The 22723-nt window shown below is 38.6% G+C and overlaps 1 protein-coding gene across 1 annotated transcript in view; it reads left to right on the plus strand.

The window, feature by feature from the left end:
- ICA1L (islet cell autoantigen 1 like) overlaps positions 1–22723 on the plus strand; it is a gene marked incomplete at its 3' end in the record, with an annotated part of 53483 nt that overhangs the window by 23854 nt on the left and 6906 nt on the right. The window contains exons 6-11 of the mRNA XM_082658383.1: positions 1093–1218; positions 2696–2794; positions 4056–4141; positions 6791–6834; positions 18346–18420; positions 21323–21577. Of these exons, the coding sequence (XP_082514509.1) occupies positions 1093–1218; positions 2696–2794; positions 4056–4141; positions 6791–6834; positions 18346–18420; positions 21323–21577 (685 nt within the window). The remainder of the gene's footprint in view (positions 1–1092; positions 1219–2695; positions 2795–4055; positions 4142–6790; positions 6835–18345; positions 18421–21322; positions 21578–22723) is intronic.

The raw sequence follows: 22723 nt of genomic DNA on the forward strand, positions 1-22723 counted from the left end.
GTTACACAACATTGTCAATGCACTAGTGTCACTGAATTGTACAGTTTTAAAACGGTTAAGTATATGTTATGTGAATTTCACCTCAATTAAAAAAAAAAGAATATAATCCACACCTCTCATCTAGACCCAAATAGCCCTGCACAGTCTGATCTCTGGTCCCTCTGCTGCCACATCTTGTACAGTACTTACTTTCTGTGCTCCAGCCCTTTCTATGCTTGAGGAAGGAATCGGCTCTACCCTATTCCTTCCTGCTCTGGAAACACTTCCCACACCCAGGACTTTTGTCCTTCCTTTTCCCTGGGTCTAGAAGGCTCTCCTCAGGGTCTTAGCAGGGCCTGCTCATCATCTTCCTATCCCAGTTCACACATCATGCATGAACTCACCAAGGGCTTCCCTGACCATCTAATCAAATGTTGTCACCCATTTCTGTTGCATTTATATGTTATCTTTGTGACTTGAGATTATGTTATATATATTTTTTCTTTTTTTCCTGGGCCTCCTCACTCAGGGATGGTGAGGAAGAACATTGTTCACCACAGCATCCCAGTGCCTGGACCAGTGCCTGGCACATAATAGATACCTCATAAGTATTTGTTGAATGAATGAATAAGTATATTTAAAGTTGAGTATTCACACTATTTGGTGATAAATGATTCATTTGTAAGAAATATAATAAGCCTGTATTTAAGTTTATAAATATATCTGTATGGTTCAGAACTATTATTAATGCTTCTCAACACTTTTACTATGTCCTCTTTCCATTTATTCTTCTATTCTTTCTTAGGTAAATATTATCCATCAGTAGTTTTGGATGTTTGTTTTTATTTGGAATCTGTTTTTTTTTTTTCTTAACTATGTACCTTCTCTCTTTCATCACATAGTTTCTCAGCATAAAGATATCTGCTGGAAAGAATCTCCTACAGTTTCTAAAAATAGCCAAAATCTTTTCCATTAATTTTGAAATAATACAGGGAAAGGGAATTAGTCTTCTTTATTACAATTTCATGTGTCTGAAAACATGTATCATAAACCTGTGTGGTATATTTATTTCTGTATTATAAGCAATAATAACTAACATTTTTGTGGTTGCAGGTACAGATCCAAGTGAGAAATAGCAAAGCTTCTTTTGACAAGTTAAAGATGGATGTTTGTCAGAAAGTGGATTTACTTGGAGCTAGTCGCTGCAATATGTTGTCTCATTCACTCGCTACCTACCAGGTACCCACCTCCATGGTCAGCATGTCCTTGCAGTAAAGATGAGTGGTGAGATTCCTTTTTAAAAGTTGTCTAAAGAGTGCAAAAAAACTGTATAATTGATCAGATTCCTTTGACTTTGCTGAAATTGCTTATTGAGTTATGACATTCAGAATCATGAATGGAAAAGACTTTTCCAGTCTTTTCAGACTGGAAAAGACCTTAGGGTCTTTCTTTGTCTACTCCCATCGCTTCACATTATTCCCCTTGGTATCCTAGGAGAGACAGACAGACACTTACAGACTATCTAGGGTTGAGGAGGGGAATGTGGAGAGGAGGCAGGATTCAAGGCCTATTAGCCTTGGTTCATTCAGAGTTACTCCATTTTAAACTAGTTCTACATACAGTTTCATTTGAAAAAATATGCTGTGGCCCCGAGCTGTGGAGCCTGCTCTCTGGAGCCTGTGAGCCACAACTACTGAGCCCAAATGCCAGAGCTACTGAAGCCTACATGCCTAGAGCCCATGCTCTGCAACACTTTTCTATCATTTTACGGATGAGGAAAGTGAGAATTAAATGAGAATTAAATGGCAATGTTGGGCTTAAAAACTTAAGTTTTCTAATTCTAGGTCTTGTGTTCTTTTCATTCTGCCAAATTGCCGTTCCACACCACTTTAATCTCAGAAGTCTCATTTGTGCTTACTTTATTCCAAATCATACATAAATAGCATACAATGAGTAAGTTAGATATTAACAGGTAGCAGTTAACTGATTTTATCAGGTATTTGTAAATGGCAAAATAGGAGAATACATTTTTTTACATGAGAAAACAATACAAACTAAAGGAAATGGGTATTCACTGCTGCTTTTAGGGAATCTACTTAATTCAGTTCAGTACTGTGGAATGCAGAAATCAAGAGAGGATGCACTTGAAAATAAAAGTATGTGACAGGACTTCCCTGGTGGCCCAGTGGTTAAGACTCTGTGCTTCCACTGCAGGGAGAATTACTTGAGTTAGCTTCATAGCACATTTTTTTGACAAGTCTTTCTTGAACTCTAAATGAAAGTCCAAATTTAGTGGTACAAGTTATTTTCCTCCAGTTAATAAAGGTTTGTATTATATGCTTACCAACATAAAGATTTACACATATACTTCTAATGCAAATATGATATTTTGGTGCTTTTACCATTTTTCTTTTGGATTCCTCAGAAGGTGTTCTAATCTGCCAGTTGCATTCTCTTGGCTGCAATTACACTCTAGCTGGCTCCAGTGTACATTTCAGTGCTGTATACAGATAGGCACACATACATGCAGATACAACGCCAATTCTTATGGAGAATTACTGTTTACAGTGCTTGCTGGTTCACCAAACTTGGGAATTGATTTTAGTTCCTACTTCTTATTATTTGACAACTATTCATCTACGATAGTGAGGAAAAATAGCACTGAAAAAAGAGGAGAGGAGGGAGAACTGTAGTGTCACCTTTTCTTTTTCTGCAGAGGACACTGCTTGGATTCTGGGAGAAAACAGCTCGAATGATGTCCCAAATCCATGGGACCTGTACTGGCTTTCATCCGTGTGATTTTGTAGCTCTCAAGGTACATTTCTTTCAATGGTCTTTTCTTAGATTTATCACACTTCATTTGGATAATAACTTTGAAACTACTTTTTGCTAAGCCTAATTTCAACTTTACAAAACACTGGGAAACATTTTTCTACACTCTTTCAGCCATTTTTCTGAAGTTCCCTGATTCCAGATTCTACCAGCAGCACTAAACAAATACATGGAAATACTGCTGGTGGGCTCAAGATATTTGTAGGGTGGGGGGAAGGGGGAATAAAAGAAAGAGAAAGTGAAAAGAAAATTAAAATACAAAAGAGAGAAAAGGTTATGGAAAGGAAAAACTTAAGAGGAACAAGTGATGGGAAGTGGTAATGTGTTTTCAAAAATGACCACATCACCCACCTGACAATTTTAGGAGTTAAAGAAGAATCTCCTTGCTTTACTTTTACACTCATGTCATAGATGTGATTCATGATACAAAAATTATGCCAGTTTTGGTCATTATGTATGTGTGGTTGCCTCTGAAGAGACTACTGTATTAGGTCAGCTCTTTCTGTAACACCTACGTGAAAATGTACCCTTCCTGTCAACCTTCTGTGCATATGCCTTATCCAGCAGAGATGCACTGTGTTAATCATTTCTTCAGTTCTGGTAAGCTAGGTTTCAGTACCTTTGAACTTATCATTCTGCTTTATTTTCAGTAGAGCTTGAAAATGTTGAGTGTGCCTAAGTTGGATGTGATATCTGTGATGGGTTCATATCCTGCAACTGTATATTACAGGGGCTTAGTATGGATTTTTAAGTCAGGTTCTGACATAGCATCTTCTGTTTTTGGTAGATACCCTTGAATTTGTTTTTTGTTGTTGTGTATGTGTTTTGTTTTTTACTTTTTCTATGTTAATGCTTTACTGTATAGCATACTGTCTATTTAGGGAAATTTAACATCCAATTTCTGCTCAGACTAGACTTGAAGTTGAAAATCTTTAGTTGTATTTAAAACGTTGCAGTACCGGCTGGCGACACAGTGTAAGTCTTCTTTTTCTTTGGCATATCACAGAGCGGTGAACCCTGTGGCTGGCCCATGGTGTGCATAGTGGCTACAGGCTGCCAGGATACAAAGGACACAGGGCTCGGGTCAAATTACATCAGCATACATCTCCCATATCTCACGCTCTCTACTTTAAAACTCTTCCTGTTTTATATTGTTCTCTAGAATTTTTGTTCTCATTTTCGTTTGCACAAAGAGAGAAACAAGATTCTTTGCGTCTACTTAACATTGAATTTCTTACCCTTAGCAACTACAAGGCACTCCAGTCAAGCTTACTGAAGACCACAAGGAAGAACGAATAGAAGACAGTTCTCTCCCGGAAAACCTCAATAAGTAAGCAGACAAAAGTTATAGATCATGTTATGGAAGTCCTGGATACCATTGTACCATATATTTGGAAAGAGTTGCTGCTTCTTTGGTTTACCGAATACTTATTTCTCTGTCAATTTTCCAATTAACGTTAAACATTTGTTTTGAAACCTACCACCCCCCTCCCCCATTTTTAACATGGTAGGCAAAGTTGATGATAGGAATACAGAACAGTTTGGGTGATAAACCCAAATTCTATAGTGTGGGAGACTGAGCCTTGTATTAAGAGCCTTTACCTAGTGAATCCCAGAAGGGGCAGCTTGAAAAAGAAAGGGACAGGTGTCAGCAGCTATGAGACAGAAGCTACTGAAAATCTGTCTCCAGAACAACACAGATGGGACTGGGATTGGTTACCTGAAAATGGAGGCTCTTGCTGTGCACATCTTTCATGTCGCCTCTTTCCTTCCCTTTAATTACATCTTACCTTTGTTTTCCTTTCAGAACTGCCACTTGTCATTTTAACCAGACTGCACTGAGTATAGTAGCGAACCCAGAAATAGGCCCAAACAATGACAACCATATATTGTTGAGTGGAAGGTGATCTGAAATATAAGTATTTCACCCTTTTCTCTAGGGGGAAATACAAATTATTTTACTAACTTGGATATATAAATGTTTTAGTATATAGATTACACAATCAAATGTATAGATATGAATTAAATGTATTAACTTAGTTATACATTGACATTTAAAATTGTACATTAAGCATATTAAATTGGTAAATATTTCCATTATCACATTTTATGAAAGTTTTATTCAGAATCTTCTCATACATCTTCAGCATTATGAAAGCTACCTTTTAAAAAATTTTTTATTTATTTATTTTATTTTTGGCTGCATTGGGTCTTCGTTGCTGCGCGCAGGCTTTCTCTAGCTGCGTCAAGCGGGGGCTACTCTTTGTTGCGGTGTGCAAGCTTCTCATTGCGGTGGCTTCTCTTGTTGTGGAGCACGGGCTTTGGGCACGCGGGCTTCAGTAGTTGTGGCTCGGAGGCTCTAGAGCACAGGCTCGGTAGTTGTGGTGCACGGACTTAGTTGCTCCTCGACATGTGGGATCTTCCTAGGCCAGGGATCAAACCCATGTCTCCTGCATTGGCAGGCGGATTCTTAACCACTGCGCCACCAGGGAAGTCCGAAAGCTACCTTTTGAGTTAACTAACAGATTCCAAAGCACTTCACCTTCTCTTCCATTCAAAGTGTTTAAAACACCATCTATGTATTCTGTCGTTGGAAACTTCATCCCAAATCAAAGTATCTGTTTCCTCTGTAGGCTTATTTTGTAGTATTTGCAAATAAATACTATATTGCTTTTTAAGTGTCTTTAAAGACTTATTTTTAAAAACCCTCCAATACTAGAGTTGTGAGGTTATACCCCTGGAATAATAACTAAATCTGGTTCAATTTCTTTATCTCATTTTTTTATTATTACACCAGATGGATGATATAAATTTCCAAAATTAGTATTGGTTTGGAATGTTTTAGGCAAATGTGCCTTCTTTTGTAAACATCACTTTGTTGTTCAAAATAGAGTACTCCATTTTTTCTGCAGTTCTTCATTCCCTCTAGTTCCCAAGTATTCTTGAGCAAAACCTTTTTTTTATACATCTTTATTGGAGTATAATTGCTTCACAATGCTGTGTTAGTTTCTGTTGTACAACAAAGTAAATCAACCATATGCATACATATATCCCCATATCCCCTCCCTCTTGAGCCTCCCTCCCACCCTCCCTATCCCACCCCTCTAGGTCTTTGCAAAGCACGGAGCTGATCTCCCTGTGCTATGCAGCTGCTTGCCACTAGCTATCTATTTTACATTCGGTAGGGTATATATGTCAATGCTATTCTCACTTTTCCCCAGCTTCCCTCCCCACCCCCGTGTCCTCAAGTCCATTCTCTATGTCTGCATCTTTATTCCTGCCCTGCCACTAGGTTCATCAGTACCATTTTTTTTAGATTCCATACATATGCATTAGCATATGGTATGCGTTTTTCTCTTTCTGACTTACTTCACTCTGTATGACACACTCTAGGTCCATCCACCTCACTACAAATAACTCAATTTCGTTTCTTTTTATGGCTGAGTAATATTCCATTGTATGTATGTACCACATCTTCTTTATCCATTTGTCTGTCGATGGACACTTAGGCTGCTTCCATGTCCTGGCTATTGTAAATAGTGCTGCAGTGAACATTGTGGTACATGTCTCTTTTTGAATTATGATTTTCTCAGGTTATATGCCCAGTAGTGGGATGAGCAAAAAACCTCTTAATGCTTGAAAACTAAACTTCATACTTGATGGCGTTGGTGACAGATGTTCTCTGTGGTATAGTATTTAGCACAGCGTTTACCATGCTGAACGCGGTGCTTGGTGCTTGATCAATACTCAGTAAATATACATTGAAAGAATAAGAGGTGAAGGATTATTTTTACAGTCTGTGTAGCTCTAGAGAAGAAGATTTGTCTCAGACAGATTTTAGGAGATCTACCGGACAACTATTTTATATGTCTCCACAGTTTAAAAAAAAATTTTTTTAAGCCACATAAAACTGTTTGTAGAGTATGAATCCCAAATGTATTTTAACCAAAACCTTTGGATTTTTTTGTCTTTACTTTAGGTTAGTTTTCTCAGATGAGGAAGTGAGCTTGGGAAGTGAACCAGGTAAGATGGTAAATTCATTAAAATGTGAAATGATCACATTTAAATGTCAAAACAGTTTGTTACAGCCTTTGGGGATTGTGTTAATATCCATTCAATTAAAAAATGTTAAGTCCCTTTGTAAGTCTCTTCTGTACAAACTTGAGTTCGCCTTTTTTTCCCAGCTTTATTGAGGAGCTGTAATTGACATGTAACACTGTAAGTTTAAGGTGCACAGTGTGATGATTTGGTATATTTTAGTATTGCAAAATGATTTTCACCATAAGATTAGTTAACACATCTATCATCTCACATAGTTACCATATTTATTTTGGGCATAAGAACATTTAAGATCTACTCTCTTAGCAATTGTTTTTAACTATAGTTACCATGCTATATGTTAGATCCCCAGAACTTACTCTTCTTATAACTGGAAGGTTGTACCCTTTGGCCAATCTCCCCATTTCCCCCATCCCCCAGGCCCTAGCAACCACCAGTCTACTCTCTGTCTCTAGGAGTTCGGCTTTTTTAGATCTCACATTTAAGTGAGATCATAGTGTCTTCCTCTGTCTGACTTATTTCACTTAACATAATGCCCTCTTGAACAGTAGTGAGCCAGTGCAGCAATGAACGTGAGGGTGCAGATGCCACTTCGAGATAGTGATTTCATTTCCTTTGTATATAAACCCTGAAGTGGAATTGCTGGATCATATAGTAGTTCTATTTTTAATTTTTTGAGGAACCTCCATACTGTTTTTCATAATGGCTATACCAATTTAGACATTCCCACCAACAGTACACAAGACTTCCTTTTTTTCCACATCGCCACCAGCATTTATCTCCTGTCTTTTTTATACAGCCATTCTAACAGGCGTGAGGTGATATTTCATTGTGGTTTTGATTTGTATTTGATTTCGTTAGTACTGTTGAACACCATTTCATGTCCCTATTGGCCATTTATATGTCTTTGGTTGGAAAAATGTCTACTTTGCCTATTTTGAAAATCAGATTACTGTTGTTGGTTTTTTTAATATTGAGTTATATGAGTGCATTATATATTTTAGATATGAACCCCTTATCACGTCTGTGGTGTGCAGATATTTTACCTATTCTGTAGATTGCCTCTTCATTTTCTTGATCTTCTTTTTTTTCCCAGAGATTTTTAGTTGGATGTAGTCCCACTTTTTTATTTTTGCTTTTGTGTCTTGAGCTTTTTGTGTCATATACCAAAAATCATTGCCAAGACCAGTGTCAAGGAGTTTTCTTTTTTGTTTGTTTGTTTGTTTTTGTGGTACGCGGGCCTCTCACTGTTGTGGCCTCTCCCGTTGCGGAGCACAGGCTCCAGACGCGCAGGCTCAGCGACCATGGCTCACGGGCCTAGCCGCTCCGCGGCATATGGGATCTTCCCGGACCGGGGCACGAACCTGTGTCCCCTGCATCGGCAGGTGGACTCTCAACCACTGCGCCACCAGGGAAGCCCTAAAATGTCTTTTGATTGGAGAATTTAATCCATTTACATTTAATTATTGATAGGTAAGGATTTACTAATGCCATTTTGTTCATTGTTTTCTGACTGTTTTGTAGTTCCTTTGTTCCCTTATTCCTTTCTTGTATCTTCCTTTGTGACTTGATGACTTTTTGTGGTGGTATGCTTTGATTCTTCTATCTTAACTTTTTATGTACCTATTACAGTATTTTTTTGGTGATTACCATGAGGCTTACAATAAAATGTCTTATATTTATAACATTATTTTAGGCTGATAACAATTTAATTTGATAGCATACAGAAACTCTATACTTCTACTTCTCCTTCCCTCACATTTTAGGTTATTGATGTTACAGTTTACATGTTTTTTACATTGTGTGTCCAATAACAAATTACTATCGTTTTTTTTTTTTTTTTTTTTTTGCGGTACGCGGGCCTCTCACTGTTGTGGCCTCTTCCGCTGCGGAGCACAGGCTCCGGACTCACAGGCTCAGCGGCCATGGCTCACGGGCCCAGCCACTCTGCGGCATGTGGGATCTTCCCGGACCGGGGCACGAACCCGTGTCCCCTGCATTGGCAGGAGGACCCTCAACCACTGCGCCACCAGGGATGCCCACTATAGTTATTTTTAATATGGTTTTTTTTTAACTTTTAAACTGGAATTGAAAGTGATTTATGCACCAATGTTACAATATTACAGAATCTGACTATGACTATATATTTACCTTTACTGATGAGTTGTACACATTTCATGCATTTTTACAAGGTTAATTTGCATCCTTTTATTTCAGCTTGTAAAGTGCCCTTTAGCATTTCTTGTAAGGCAGGTCTAGTGGTAATGAACTTTCTCAACTTTTGGTTGTTTGAGAAAGTCTTTATCAGGTCTTCATTTCTGAAGGACAGCTCTGCTGATACAGTATTCTTCATTGACAGTTTTTTTTTTTTCAATATTTTGGATATATCGTCCCACTCTCTCCTGGCCTGCAAAGTTTCTCCAGAGAAATCTGCTTATGGTTTTATAGGGTTTCCCTTGAATGTGACAAGTCACTTTTCTCTTGCTGCTTTCAAAATTCTGTCATTGACTTTAGACAGTTTAACTATAATGGGTCACAGTCTCTGGTTGGGTGAAGTTGCTGCCCCTGCTCTCAGGTGGCGGAGGTGGGCAGGCTGCTTGCTGGGCTCTGTGTTCAAGCAGTTCTGCTGGCTGGGCTCTGTGGTAAGGTGGTGCTGTGCTCTAGGGTCAGACAGTGTTACTAGCTGGGCTCTACAATCACCTCCAGTCAGGCAGGGTCACTGGCTGTGCTCCCTCACCAGATGCTGCTGCTGCCTGGCCTCTGCATGCAGGTGGGGCTGCAGCAGGGCTTCACAATCTGATGCAGCCTCAGCCTGTACTTTGTGATCAGGCAGAGCCACAGGCTGAGTTTCATAATTGGGCAGGACTATGGCTGTGCTCGGCTTTTGGGCAAGGTCGCTGGCCAGACCTCCTGGTAGGGTGGGGCCTCATACTGTACCCCACAGTTGGGGGGTGTCATTGACTGGGCTCCCTGCCTAAGTGAGACTGCAGGACGTGCCCAGCAACTGGGCATGGACGTAGGCTGGGCTCTGCTGCCAGGCAGGGCTATAGACTGGGGTGTGCTGCTGGGCAGTACTGTGAGCTAGGCTGGGAGGCTCCCCAGGGTCCCTTTTAGGGCATCCTGGTCAGGTGGGCTGGGGCCATGCGCCCCTGTTGGGTGGGGCTGCTGACTTGCTTCCCTGCCTGGGCAGGCAATAGGATATGCTCTGCAGCTGCCCCAGGTCTCAGTCCAGGCTTCCTGGTCAGGCAGAACTGGAGGCTATGCTCAGCAATGAGTTAGCTTTCAAGCAGTACCTAATTAGAGGGTCCAGTTATCTTCTTTAGGGAATTCTGGTCTTCTCTAAGATAGGTGTTTTAGTGTAGCTATTCATTTCACAGGGTTGTATGATTGTTTCAAAATTATCCTCATATTTAAATTTGTGTTCTTATTTTTTTTTCGTGTTCTTATTTTTTAATAAATATATATTATATGTACAGTCAACATATATATGAATTACTCTAGCTTTGGAGCCAGAAAAATCTGGGTTTGAATGCTGGCTTTTTTTTAAAACAAGTCATTTATGCCTCTCATTTTTCTTATCTGAAAAATGAGTCATACAGTCCTGCCTTGCAGGACATTAGGGCTAGATATATTTATCAACTATATAGCACACAGTAGGCATCCAATAAATGTGATAGGTATTTTTAAGTATACACGTAAATACAGACCATATTGATAAAAGAAACTAAGAAGCTGTAATAATCATGAGCTCATATATCTAACATACCTTCAGAATTATGTTAGCTAATTCCAAGGTTAGCTAATTTTGCATGCATAATCCTGTACCTAAGTAGAGAACATTTTTTTTTAACAGTCATAAGTGAAATATAATGGACATTGTTGTAGTTTCACCATCCATCTATAGTATTATTTTGTCTTTTAAAGCCTGCTGTATCAGCAGTTATATCCCTTCTTTTATTGAAGTATAGTTTATGTACAATATTATATGTTACAGTGTACAACGTAGTGATTCACAATTTTTAAAGGTTATGCTCCATTTATATTGGATTGGCCAAAAAGTTATTTCGGGTTTTTCCATAACATCTTATGGAAAAACCCAAACGAACTTTTTGGCCAACCCACCAGTTATTGTAAAATATTGGCAAAAAAAAAAAAATATATATATATATAGGCTATATTCTCTGTGTTATACAATATATCCTTATAGCTTTTTTACAAAGCTATATAGCTTTTTTACAATATATCTTTATAGCTATTTTACATGTAATAGTTTGTACCTTTTAACGTCATACCCCAAACTTGCACTTCCCTCTTCCCTCTCCCTACTGGTAACTACTAGTTGGTTCTCTATATCTGTGTGCCTGGGTTTTTTTGTTATGTTCACTAGTTTGTTGTATTTTTTAGATTCCACATATAAGTGACATCATAGTATTTGTCTTTCTCTGTCTGACTTATTTCACTTAGCATAATACCCTCCAAGTCCATCCACATTGCTGCCAATGGCAAAAATAAACTCAAAATGGATTGAAGACCTAAATGTAAGGGTGGAAACCATAGAAGTCCTAGAGGAAGACATATGCAGAACACTCTTTGACATAAATCATAGCAATATTTTTTTGGATTCATCTCCTAAAGCAAGGGAAATAAAAGCAAAAATAAACGCGTGGGACCTAATCAAACTTAAAAACTTTTGCACAGCAAAGGAAACCATCAACAAAATGAAAAGGCAACTTATGCAATAGGAGAAAAAATTTGCAAATGATATGACCGATAAGGGGTTGTTATCCAAAATACATAAACAGCTCATACAACTCAACATCAAAAAAACAACCTAATTTAAAAATGGGCAGAAGACCTGAATAGACATCTTTCCGAAGAAGACATACAGTTGGCCAACAGGAACACGAAAATATGCTCAGCATTGTTGATCATCAGAAAAATGCAAATTAAAACTATAATGAGATATCACCTCACACCTGTCAGAATGGCTATCATCAAAAAGACCACAAATAACAAATGTTGGTGAGAATATGGAGAAAAGGGAATCCTCGTACACTGCTGGTGGGAATGTAAATTGGTGCAGCCACTGTGGAAAAACGTATAGAGGTTTCTCCAAAAACTAAAAATAAGGCTGCCATATGACCCAGCAATTCCACTCCTGGGTATATATGCAAAAAAAAACCCAAAACAGTTATTCAAAAAGATACATGCATTTCAATGTTCATAGCAGCATTACTTACAATTGCCAAGATGTGGAAGCAACCTAAATGTCCATCAATAGATGAAAGGATAAAGAAGATGTAATGTATATGTACCCAGTCATAAAAAAGAATGAAATTTTGCCATTTGCAACAACATGGATGGACTTAGAGGGTATTCTGCTAAGTGAAATAAGTCAGAGAAAGACAAATACTGTATGATGTCACTTATATGTGGAATCTAAAAAATACAACACACTAGTGAACATAACAAAAAAACCCCAGGCACACAGATATAGAGAACCAACTAGTAGTTACCAGTGGGGAGAAGGAGGAGGGGAGGGGAAAAATAGGGCTAAGGGATTAAGAGGTACAAACTACTGTGTATAAAATAAATAAGCTACAAGTATACATTGTACAACACAGGGAATATAGTCAACATTTTATAATAATTATAAATGGAGCATAACCTTTAAAAATTATGAACCACTATGTTGTACACTTGTAACATATAATATTGTACATCAACTATATTGCAATAAAATTTTTTTTTAATTAAAAATGGTCCTGGGGCTTCCCTGGTGGCACAGTGGTTGAGAGTCCGCCTGCCGATGCAGGGGACACGGGTTCATGCCCGGGTCTGGGAAGATCTCACATGCCACGGAGCGGCTCGGCCCGTGAGCCGTGGCCGCTGAGCCTGTGGGTCCAGAGCCTGTGCGCTGCAACGGGAGAGGCCACAACAGTGAGAGGCCTGTGTACCGCAAAAAAAAAAAATGGTCCTAATAATAGTTGAAGATGTAAAAATCTTGGATTTTTTTTTCTTGTCATTCTTTTTTTTTTGCCACACTGCATAGCATGAGGAATCTTAGTTCCCCAACCAGGGATCAAACCCTGGCCCCAGCAGTGAAAATGCCAAGTCCTAACTCCTGGTCCACCAGGGAATTCCCTACCTTGGAGGGTTTTTTTTTTTTTTTGGTCTCTGTCTATACTGGGTTGCAAATTAGGTAGAGATGTGGGAAACAGACTCTAAGAAACTGGCTCCTAGTGTAGTAATAGGGCATAATTTATCCCAATATAGGCCCAAAACTTAGAGATAATTTTTTAAAAAAATGTTTGCCTATGGGTCTTTTGTTTGTATGTTTGATTTTTTAATGTTAAACATTAAAAAAATATGCTATCTTTTAAGTACGTACGTTTGATCTTTCCCTTCATATGAAATCACTACTCTAAATGAGAAATGTGGAGATGCTGCTCACAGCTATGCACAGCTCTTAGAAGAATAAAGCAGCCTTTGAATTAAAAGTACAACATACCCTGTTAGGAACACAGATTTGAGCCAGGCTGTCTGGTTTGAACCTGAGCTCCACTGTTAATTAATTGTGTGACCTTGAGCAAGTTACTCGACTTCTTGCCTTACTAGTGCCTCATCTGCAAGGTGGGGATGCCATGGTTATGGTGGCATCCGGTAGGGTTTTTATGAGGATCACCAAGGTTAACGTGCACCAAGCCCTGAGAAAAGCGCCAGGCACTCAGTAAGCTCTGTAGCCACATTAGCTGTTACTAGTTTCCAGGTCCCCAAACCATGCAGTATAGGATATGGAAGTTTGGCACAAAAATTGCATCAACTTCACAGTTTTGCCAAGTGTCAGCTCGTCTTAGAGCATCTGTCCAAGGCCTGTGCTAGGCCCAGGGAACACAGAGATGACCAGCTCCACTCCTCCACCAGGAAATCCTGAGTCTGATACAGACATGAGCAAATAAACCAGTAGAAGGCAGCATGGGGAATATTACCCATGTGTTATTAACTTGAAAAATAATAATCCTCAAGGAATAACCTCAAGTAATAATGTATTGTTAAGTGTATTTGTTTTCTATTGCTATGTAATGAATTATCACGGATTTGAAAAAAAAGCACAACATATCCAATCATTTATTCATTCATTCAACATAAAATGAATACCTGGGGCTTCCCCAGTGGCGCAGTGGTTGAGAATCCGCCTGCCAGTGCAGGGGATATGGGTTCGTTCCCTGGTCCAGGAAGATCCCACATGCCGTGGAGCAACTAAGCTCGTGTGCCACAACTACTGAGCCTGTGCTCTAGAGCCCGTTAGCCACAACTACTGTGCCTGCGTGCCGCAACTAAAGCCCACGCGCCTAGAGCCCGAGCTCCACAACAAGAGAAGCCACTGCAATGAGAAGCCTGCGCACCGCAACAAAGAGTAGACCCCGCTCGCCGCGCGCAGCAACGAAGACCCAACACAGCCATAAATAAATAAATAAATAAGAATATCTGTTGTGTCAGAGACGTGGAGAGCAGGCAGAACAAAATATAGTTGACCCTTGAACAACGTAGGGGTTAGGGACACCAACCGCCTCCCCACCCCTACCCTCTGGCCCCCATGCAGTCGAAAACCCACATGTAACTTTTGACTGCCAAAATTTAGCTACTAATAGCCTACTGTTGAATGGAAGCCTCACTGATAACAATCAATTAACACATATTTTGTATGCTATATGTATTGTATACTGTATTCTTACAATAAAGCTAGAGAAAAGAGAAAGTTATTAAGAAAATTATAAGGAAGAGACTTCCCTGGTGGAGCAGTGGTTAAGAATCTGCCTGCCAATGCAGGGGACACGGGTTCAAGCCCTGGTCCAGGAAGATCCCACATGCCACGGAGCAACTAAGCCCATGTACCACAACTACTGAGCCCTCATGCTGCAACTGCTGAAGCCTGCGCACCTAGAGCCCATGCTCCACAACAAGAGAAGCCACCGCAATGAGAAGCCCGTACACCGCAACAAAGAGTAGCCCCCACTCGCTGCCACTAGAGAAAGCCCGCAAGCAGCAATGAAGACCCAATGTAGCCAAAAATAAATTAAAATTAAAAAAAAAATTATAAGGAAGATAAAATACCTTTACAGTACTGCGCTGTATTTATGAATACAGTACATTTACGTTGTTTACAAGATGGGTCATCTATTAGTACCTACATCAATATTGTCTTACATAATAGAAAACACTGTAGATATTATATGTATTACTAACACTAGACATCAAAAATAAAAAGATAATGTGAAAAAGATTCATATTTATTTACAGGTGTAACGATTCATGTGTCTCTAACAAAGAAGCAGCAATATGATTGCATTATTGTAGCCTAGTGTAACTGCTAGACTGTTTGGATGCCTTCGGTGTTAACTCTGGGGCTCTGGATGGCCAGGGGCATTGTCCAATTTCAAAAGAACTTTAGAAGTCAGTCCCTTCCTGGCAAGGAACTTCCTGACTTCAGGGACAAAGCATCAGTGAAACCGATTCAGAAAAAGGGTTTTCATGGTCCAGTCCTTCTTGTTGTACAGCCAGAAGACTGGCAGCTGGTGTTTACCTTTTCCCTTCAAGGCTTGGGGGTTGGCAGCTTTATAGATGAGGGCAGTCCTGATCATGCATCTGACTGCATTTGCACAAAACAGAAGAGTTAGCCTATCCGTTCCTGCCTTAAATCCTGGTGCTCACTCCTCTTCCTTACTAATAAATGTCCCTAGTGGCATTTTTTTTACCAGAATAGGACAGTTTTGTCTGTATTAAAAACCTGTTCAGGCAGATATCCTTTCATATCAATGATTTTCTTAATGTCATCTGGGAACTCGTCTGCTGTATCTTTTTCAACACAGTTTCTCCTGTTATCTTGACCTTTTTTAAGCCAAACCCCTTTTTAAAATTATCAAACCATCCTTTACTGTCATTGAATTCTCCAGCATTAGATCCATCACCTTCCTTTTGCTTTATATTGTCATATAATGACTTTGCTTTTTCTCAAATCATATTAGTCTATAGGTACACCTTTCTTATAGCAATCCTGCACCCACATAAAAGCTGCATTTTTTTTTTTTTTGCGGTACGCGGGCCTCTCACTATTGTGGTCTCTCCCGTTGCGGAGCACAGGCTCCGGACGCGGGCTCAGCGGCCATGGCTCACGGGCCCAGCCGCTCTGTGGCATGTGGGATCTTCCCGGACTGGGGCACGAACCTGTGTCCCCTGCATCGGCAGGCGGACTCTCAACCACTGCGCCACCAGGGAAGCCCAAAACTGCATTTTTAATACGAGATAAAAAGGTACTTTACCAAATGTGCGAGGTTTTTGCACCTGCTGGCACAGCTGCAGTGATGGCTTCATGAATTTCCTTTTGTTTTTTTTTACAATGGTCCTTACCCTGGATTCATTTATCTTGAAATGGGCAACTGCAGCTGCATACCTCAATCTATGATACATACCAAGCATTTCAACATTTTCTTGTAATTTTCTGTGCTTCTTGGAAACACTTCCAGCATCACTAGTGGCACTTCCTATGGGTCCCGTGGTGTTATTCAGAGTTTACAGTATTACCGTAAACATGAAAAATACGCAAGACTTGAGAGATCAGTTTTTACTGTGATACACAATTTATTGGAGAAAGGAAATGGTCGTGTGGCGATGATTAGTGTCACACGGCATTTTAAGCTGATACTCCCAACACTTGAACTCACTGCAGTAGCAACCGGAGGTGGCTATGAAATTACTACAGTTAATTTTATGCAGTTATGATTTAATTACTGCATCTTTACGTTTGTTTACATTTCTCTCAGCTGCAAATTGTGCCATATCAATGTTTGTGTGCATAAGTTTTGATAAATTTTAACTTTTTATAATAGATTTGTGTGTATTTTATGGTAGTAAATGATAAAAATAGACTAGTATGTACATATATTTTATGCATTCATGACATACCTAACTTTTTCTTAATGATTTTGATATTTCTTGACTGTGAGGTTCTTCTGTGAGTTTTTTCAAATTGTCACAAATCTCCAAAATTTTTTCCAGTGTATTTATTGAAAAAATCCACATATAAGTGGACCTGTGTAATTCAAACCCTTATTGTTAGGGTCAGCTGTATAAAATGGCCTTTCGGAGACTACAGAATGAGAACAAATCCACCAGGGAAGGAATAGGCTTTGGAATGTGAAAAACTTTATTTAATTGAGGTATAATTGACATATAACATTGTGTTAGTTTCAGGTGTACAACATGATGTTTGGCTATATGTATACACTGCAAAATGATCACCACAGTAAGTCTAGTTAACATCCATCCTCATACACAGTTACAAATTTTTTCTTGTGATGAAAACTTTTAAGATTTACTGTCTTAGCAACTTTCACATATGCACTACAGTATTAACTATAGTCGACATGCTGTACATTACATCGTTATGACTTATTTATTTGGAAGTTTTGTGCCTTTTGACTCCCTCCGCTCATTTTGCCTCCACCCCTGCCTCTGCCTCTAGCCTCCAGCACTGTTCTCTACATCTGTGAGCTCGGGTTTTGTTTGTTCTTTAGATACCACATATAAGTGAGATGGTACAGTATTCGTCTTTCTCTGACTTATTTCACTTAGCATAATGCCCTCAAAGTCCATCCATGTCATTGCAGATGGTAAGATATCATTCATTTTTTTATGGCTGAATAATGTTCTATTGTATATATGAACCACATTTTCTTTATCCATTCACCCATCGATGGACACTTAGGTTGTTTCCATATCTTGACTATTGTAAATAATGCTGCAATGAACATGGGGGTGCATTTAACTTTTTGAAATAGTGTTTTCATTTTTTTGCATAAATACCCAGAAGTGGCATTGTTGGATTATATGGTAGTTCTATTTTTAAATTTTTTGAGGAACCTCCATATTGTTTTCCATAGTCACTGCACCAATTTACATGGGATATGAAAATTTTTAACTTTCAAGAGGGCATAGATATAACAGAGGACCTGAATACCTGTGGGTATTACAAATTTATTTGTGTATATATATATATATATATATATATATATATAGTGTTATATATATACATATGTGGTTTTTATATATGGTTCTTTAAATTTTTAGATATATGTATTATAATCTGATGTGGTCAATTGAACAGTTTGGTCACATCATAAAATACTATAGTAGGGGGGCTTCCCTGGTGGCGCAGTGGTTGAGAGTCCACCTACTGATTCAGGGGACATGGGGTTTGTGCCCCGGTCCGGGAGGATCCCACATGCTGCGGAGCGGCTGGGCCTGTGAGCCATGGCCGCTGAGCCTGCGCATTCGGAGCCTGTGCGCCGCAACGGGAGACGCCACAACACTGAGAGGCCCGCGTACCGCAAAAAAAAAAACAAAAAAAAAAACTATAGTAAATAAGCATGCTAAATTTCTTCTTGTTCAGCTATCTTTTATGTGCTTTTGTTTCAGCAACTGAAGATCACAAGGAAAAACATTCTGGAATAAGAGAATTTGGAGCACCTCAGTTTTCTAACTCTGAAAATGGTAAATTATAATTTCACTATATATATGGATAATTTATTATTTAAAATTCTTTAGTTTTTATTTAATATTTATTTCCATAACATGAAAATCTGTATAGGTCTCTACACAGGAATGCAATCCTATACTTCTACTTTGTAGCACATGCCAATGGAAATTAAATAATTGCTTATTCTGTATGTTTCGGCCCTGTGGAATGTATCTCTGTAACTGTGAGGACATGTGGCACTGTGTTTATCTTACTGTCTCATGTGTCTCTACCATCCAGCAATGTAGGTACTCGGTAAATACTACCTTGAATGTCTCTGCCAAGCATTGCAAACATTTTCTCCTAGTTTGTCTTTCGACTTTTCCTATAGTTGCTTCTTGCCATGAAAAAGTTTTAAACATTTTATGTAGTCAAATTTATTAATCTTTTATTTTATTGGATCTGGTTTTTGTCATATGCAAAACCCAGGTTAGAGGAGTTCGTTTATGTTTTCTTCTAATATTTGTATAGTTTTATTTTTTATATTTAGATCTCCAATTCATTTGGAGTTTATTCATGCAATATGGCATTAACAATGGATTAAATGTTATCTTTTTGCAAATGGCTATCCTTTATATTATTTTTTTAAATGCCATGTTTGCCCCAGTAATTTGAAATAACTTCCAATCATATGCTAGATTTCTATATGTATTTGAGTCTATTTCTGGACTTTCATAGAAACTTTTTTGTGTGTTTTTGTATCTGGTGGGACTAGTATCTTCCTCTTCGTTTCATTATTTTCTTAACTATTCTTGCAGTTTATTTTTCAATATGAGTTTTATATCAAACTGTCTAGCTCCATAAAAAAACTCATTGATACTTTTATTGTGATCACATTAAATATGAAAGCTGACAGCTTGCTGATGTCAAGACATCCTAAGCAGAAACAAAGGGCATCTTTCTATTAAAGTTTACTTGTCTATCTTTCAGATATAGTTTTTTCTTAGAGGTTTTGAACATTTCTTGTTAAGTTTATTTCTGAATATTTTATTTCTTTTATTGCCATTATAAATGACATTTTCTTTCCATTTTATCTTTTAACTGGTTATTATTTTGTGTATTGATACAATTTTTGCATGTTAACCATATATCCTGCTACCTTGCTGAACTTGCTTATAGTTTGAGTTAGTTTTATCATTGATTTTCTGGAACATTCCAGGTATACCATCATGTCTTCTGCAAATAGAGATAGTCCTGTTTTTTCTTTATCAATTCTTGTGACTGTAATTAATTTCTTTTGTTTAATTGCATTGGTTACTACCACCAGAACAATATGAAATAGTATTGTTCCTGATCTTAGTGTCAATGCCTGTACTGTTTCTGAATTAATTAAGACGCTAGCTTTTGGACTGAGGTATATATTTGACAGTGTTAAGTATCCATACATTCCTGTTTTCTCAAGAGTTTTTATTAGGAATGATTGTTGAATTTTGCCAACAGGTTTTTCAGCATCTATGCCCTGTGAAAACATCTAGGCCTATGATTTTTTGTGTTTTCTTCTCTATGGAAATTGATCTGTTTAAGCTTTCTATCTGTACTGGGACCAATTTTAGTAAATTATATTTTTCTCAGAAATTATTCATTTTGTCTAGGTTTTCTAATTTATTTACATAGAGTTGTACAAAATCTCTTGATTTTTTAACAGCTTTATCAAGGTATAATTTAAGTACCATAAAATTCACCCATTGTAAGTATAAAATTCAATGACTTTTAGTAAATTTATAGAGTTGTGCAACCATCACAATTGTCTATTAGACTATTCCCATTACCCCCAAATTCTCTCATGCTTGTTTGCAATTAATCCTTCTCCTACTCCCCCACTCCCGCCAGGCTAGAGCGAATTTTCATCTGGCTGAATTGAGAAGTGGGTGGAAGAGAGTAGTTCTTAGTTCAAGTCTTTCATTCTTTCTAAATTTTAATAGATTTTCTTGAGTAAATATTTCTACACTTGGTGTGTGTCCTTGGAACAACTTCCAGAGACTTTAAATGGTTGTTTTTAAAATCATTTTCACCAGTTACTTAAAACTGACGTGCGGGTCCCTAGACCTCATCATTCTATCATGCTGGAAGCCCCTATCTTTCATTTTTATTGATAATGATAAATATTTATTTATTAATTATATTTTATTGATATTTAGGGTCATGATTTTTCATGTTAGTTGTTATTTAAATATCCCATGGATTATGATGTGAAATGTCTTCTTTATCATTTTTCTGAAATTCCATTACCCTTCCAACCAAGAATTGTTTAATAGAAGGTATAAAAATGTGCAAGTGGAAGAGATTTTTATCTTTCTGGTTTCATTAAAAAAGTTGTCTCATTTTATTGCATTATAATCAGAGTATGTTGTTCGTAATATTTCTATTTTAAGAAACTGATTTGTGTGTGTGCCTTAGTTGTAATTGATTTCTGTGAATTTTCAGTGTGTGCCTGAGAAAAAGGTACATTTTCTATTAGGGTTTGCTTATATTCAGAAGTAACTACCGTGTTTTTTTATGCTGTTTAGATCTTTTATATCTTTACTTTTGTCCTCTTGGCCTGTTTTTTTACTGAGAGTAGTATATTAAAGTCTCCTATTTTTAATTTGTTTCAGTTTCTCCTTGCATTTCCTGTTTCTGTCTTACATAGATGGTTGCTTAATTATTTTATACATAAATACTCATAACTATTAATATTTTCATTGTGAAATGTCATTTTGATATGTAGCCTACCTAATTAGAAATTATTTTCACATAAACTCCTAATCAGTTTAATTGTTCATTAAAAATTATGTTAATAAAGTATGAGAACAATGAAACAAACTTGATTTGCCCTATATCCTACTCTCATTTCCTCAAAAAGAAAAAAACCATTCTGTTTTTATATTCACTCAACAGTTGCAAAAGATGTACCAGTAGATTCATTGGAAGATGATTTTGAGAAGGAATTCTCATTTCTGAACAGCCTCCTAAGTCCTGGTTGTTGGAGTGCTAGTGAATTTTCCCAGGAATGCCAGGCTGTCTTTGGGAGCCCCAAGGCCAGTCTTACATCCCAGGAGCCTTCTGGGGGGTCTGAGCCTCTTGCTCACTCCTCAGGATTCCTTCCTTCACAACTCTTCGACCTTGGCCTTCATGCTGCTGGAGCTTTCAACAGTAAGTGTCTATGCAACCTTTGGATACCCTTGAATTGTTGTATCTTTTTTTTTTTTTTTTTTTTTTGCGGTACGCGGGCCTCTCACTGCTGTGGCCTCTCCCGTTGCGGAGCACAGGCTCCGGACGCGCAGGCTCAGCGGCCATGGCTCACGGGCCCAGCCGCTCCGCGGCACGTGGGATCTTCCCGGACCGGGGGACAAACCCGCGTCCCCTGCATCGGCAGGCGGACTCTCAATCACTGCGCCACCAGGGAAGCCCGAATTGTTGTATCTTTGTGAAGCAAAAATATGTGCCTGTGGATGCTGAAATCAACAAGGAGATTGAGTTAGCTTCTGTACTACTAGATAAAATCTGCAGTCACACCAGTCAACGGGAAAAATAACAAATATCATTGGAGTCTGTCAACGAGAGTGAAATAAGGGCTGCTTTCCTGCCACCTCCACTAAACCCCACATTTTTTCATTGACTTTCCCAGGTGTCTTCTCTACATAGAAAATCAGTGTCTTGTTTAAAACTCTTGACCTGCTAAGTTACCCTGCCTAGGGCAAGTGATACTGTTTGTTCCACCTAGCAAAACTCGATGTGTTCTCTTCCTATGGGCTCAGAGTTAACAAGAGCAAAAGGAATAGGTCTGGAGCTGGTTCCACAGCAGCCTTCAGGGCAAGGCAGCGGGGATGGAGGACTGTGGTGGAAAGCTGGGAGCAGGAAAGGGTCACCTGCTTTGCTTATATGTCAAGGACTCTCTCCACTCACCTGCTATTCCACCATCCTGTGTCCAACCCAACACTTTGGGAATCATTTTGCTCCCCACTTCCATATTGGTTCCGAAGTCCTGTCAATTCTGTTTCTAAAACGTGTCTCAAATTTCCCACTCCTCCTCCTCTGCCCTTTAGAACCTCATTTGGTTTCCTGGGTTACTGTGACTCCTCCTAACAGGTCTCCCAAACCCCAATTCGTCTTCCATGTTTCCTCCAAAGTTCTCTCTCTATGAAGCAGATTCAGATGTCAGCACCCTGCTTACATTTTTCAAAAATAAAGCACCATTGGCCCCAGGATCAAACCTGCCTGTGCCTGCATTTCCACCCTTATCTCCTACCTTATTTCAAAATACCTGCTATTTTCGGTAACCGTACTGTTTCCAGACCC

Source organism: Grampus griseus (assembly GCF_964374135.1).
Source record: "Grampus griseus genome assembly, chromosome: 7".
Classification (NCBI taxonomy): Eukaryota; Metazoa; Chordata; class Mammalia; order Artiodactyla; family Delphinidae; genus Grampus; species Grampus griseus.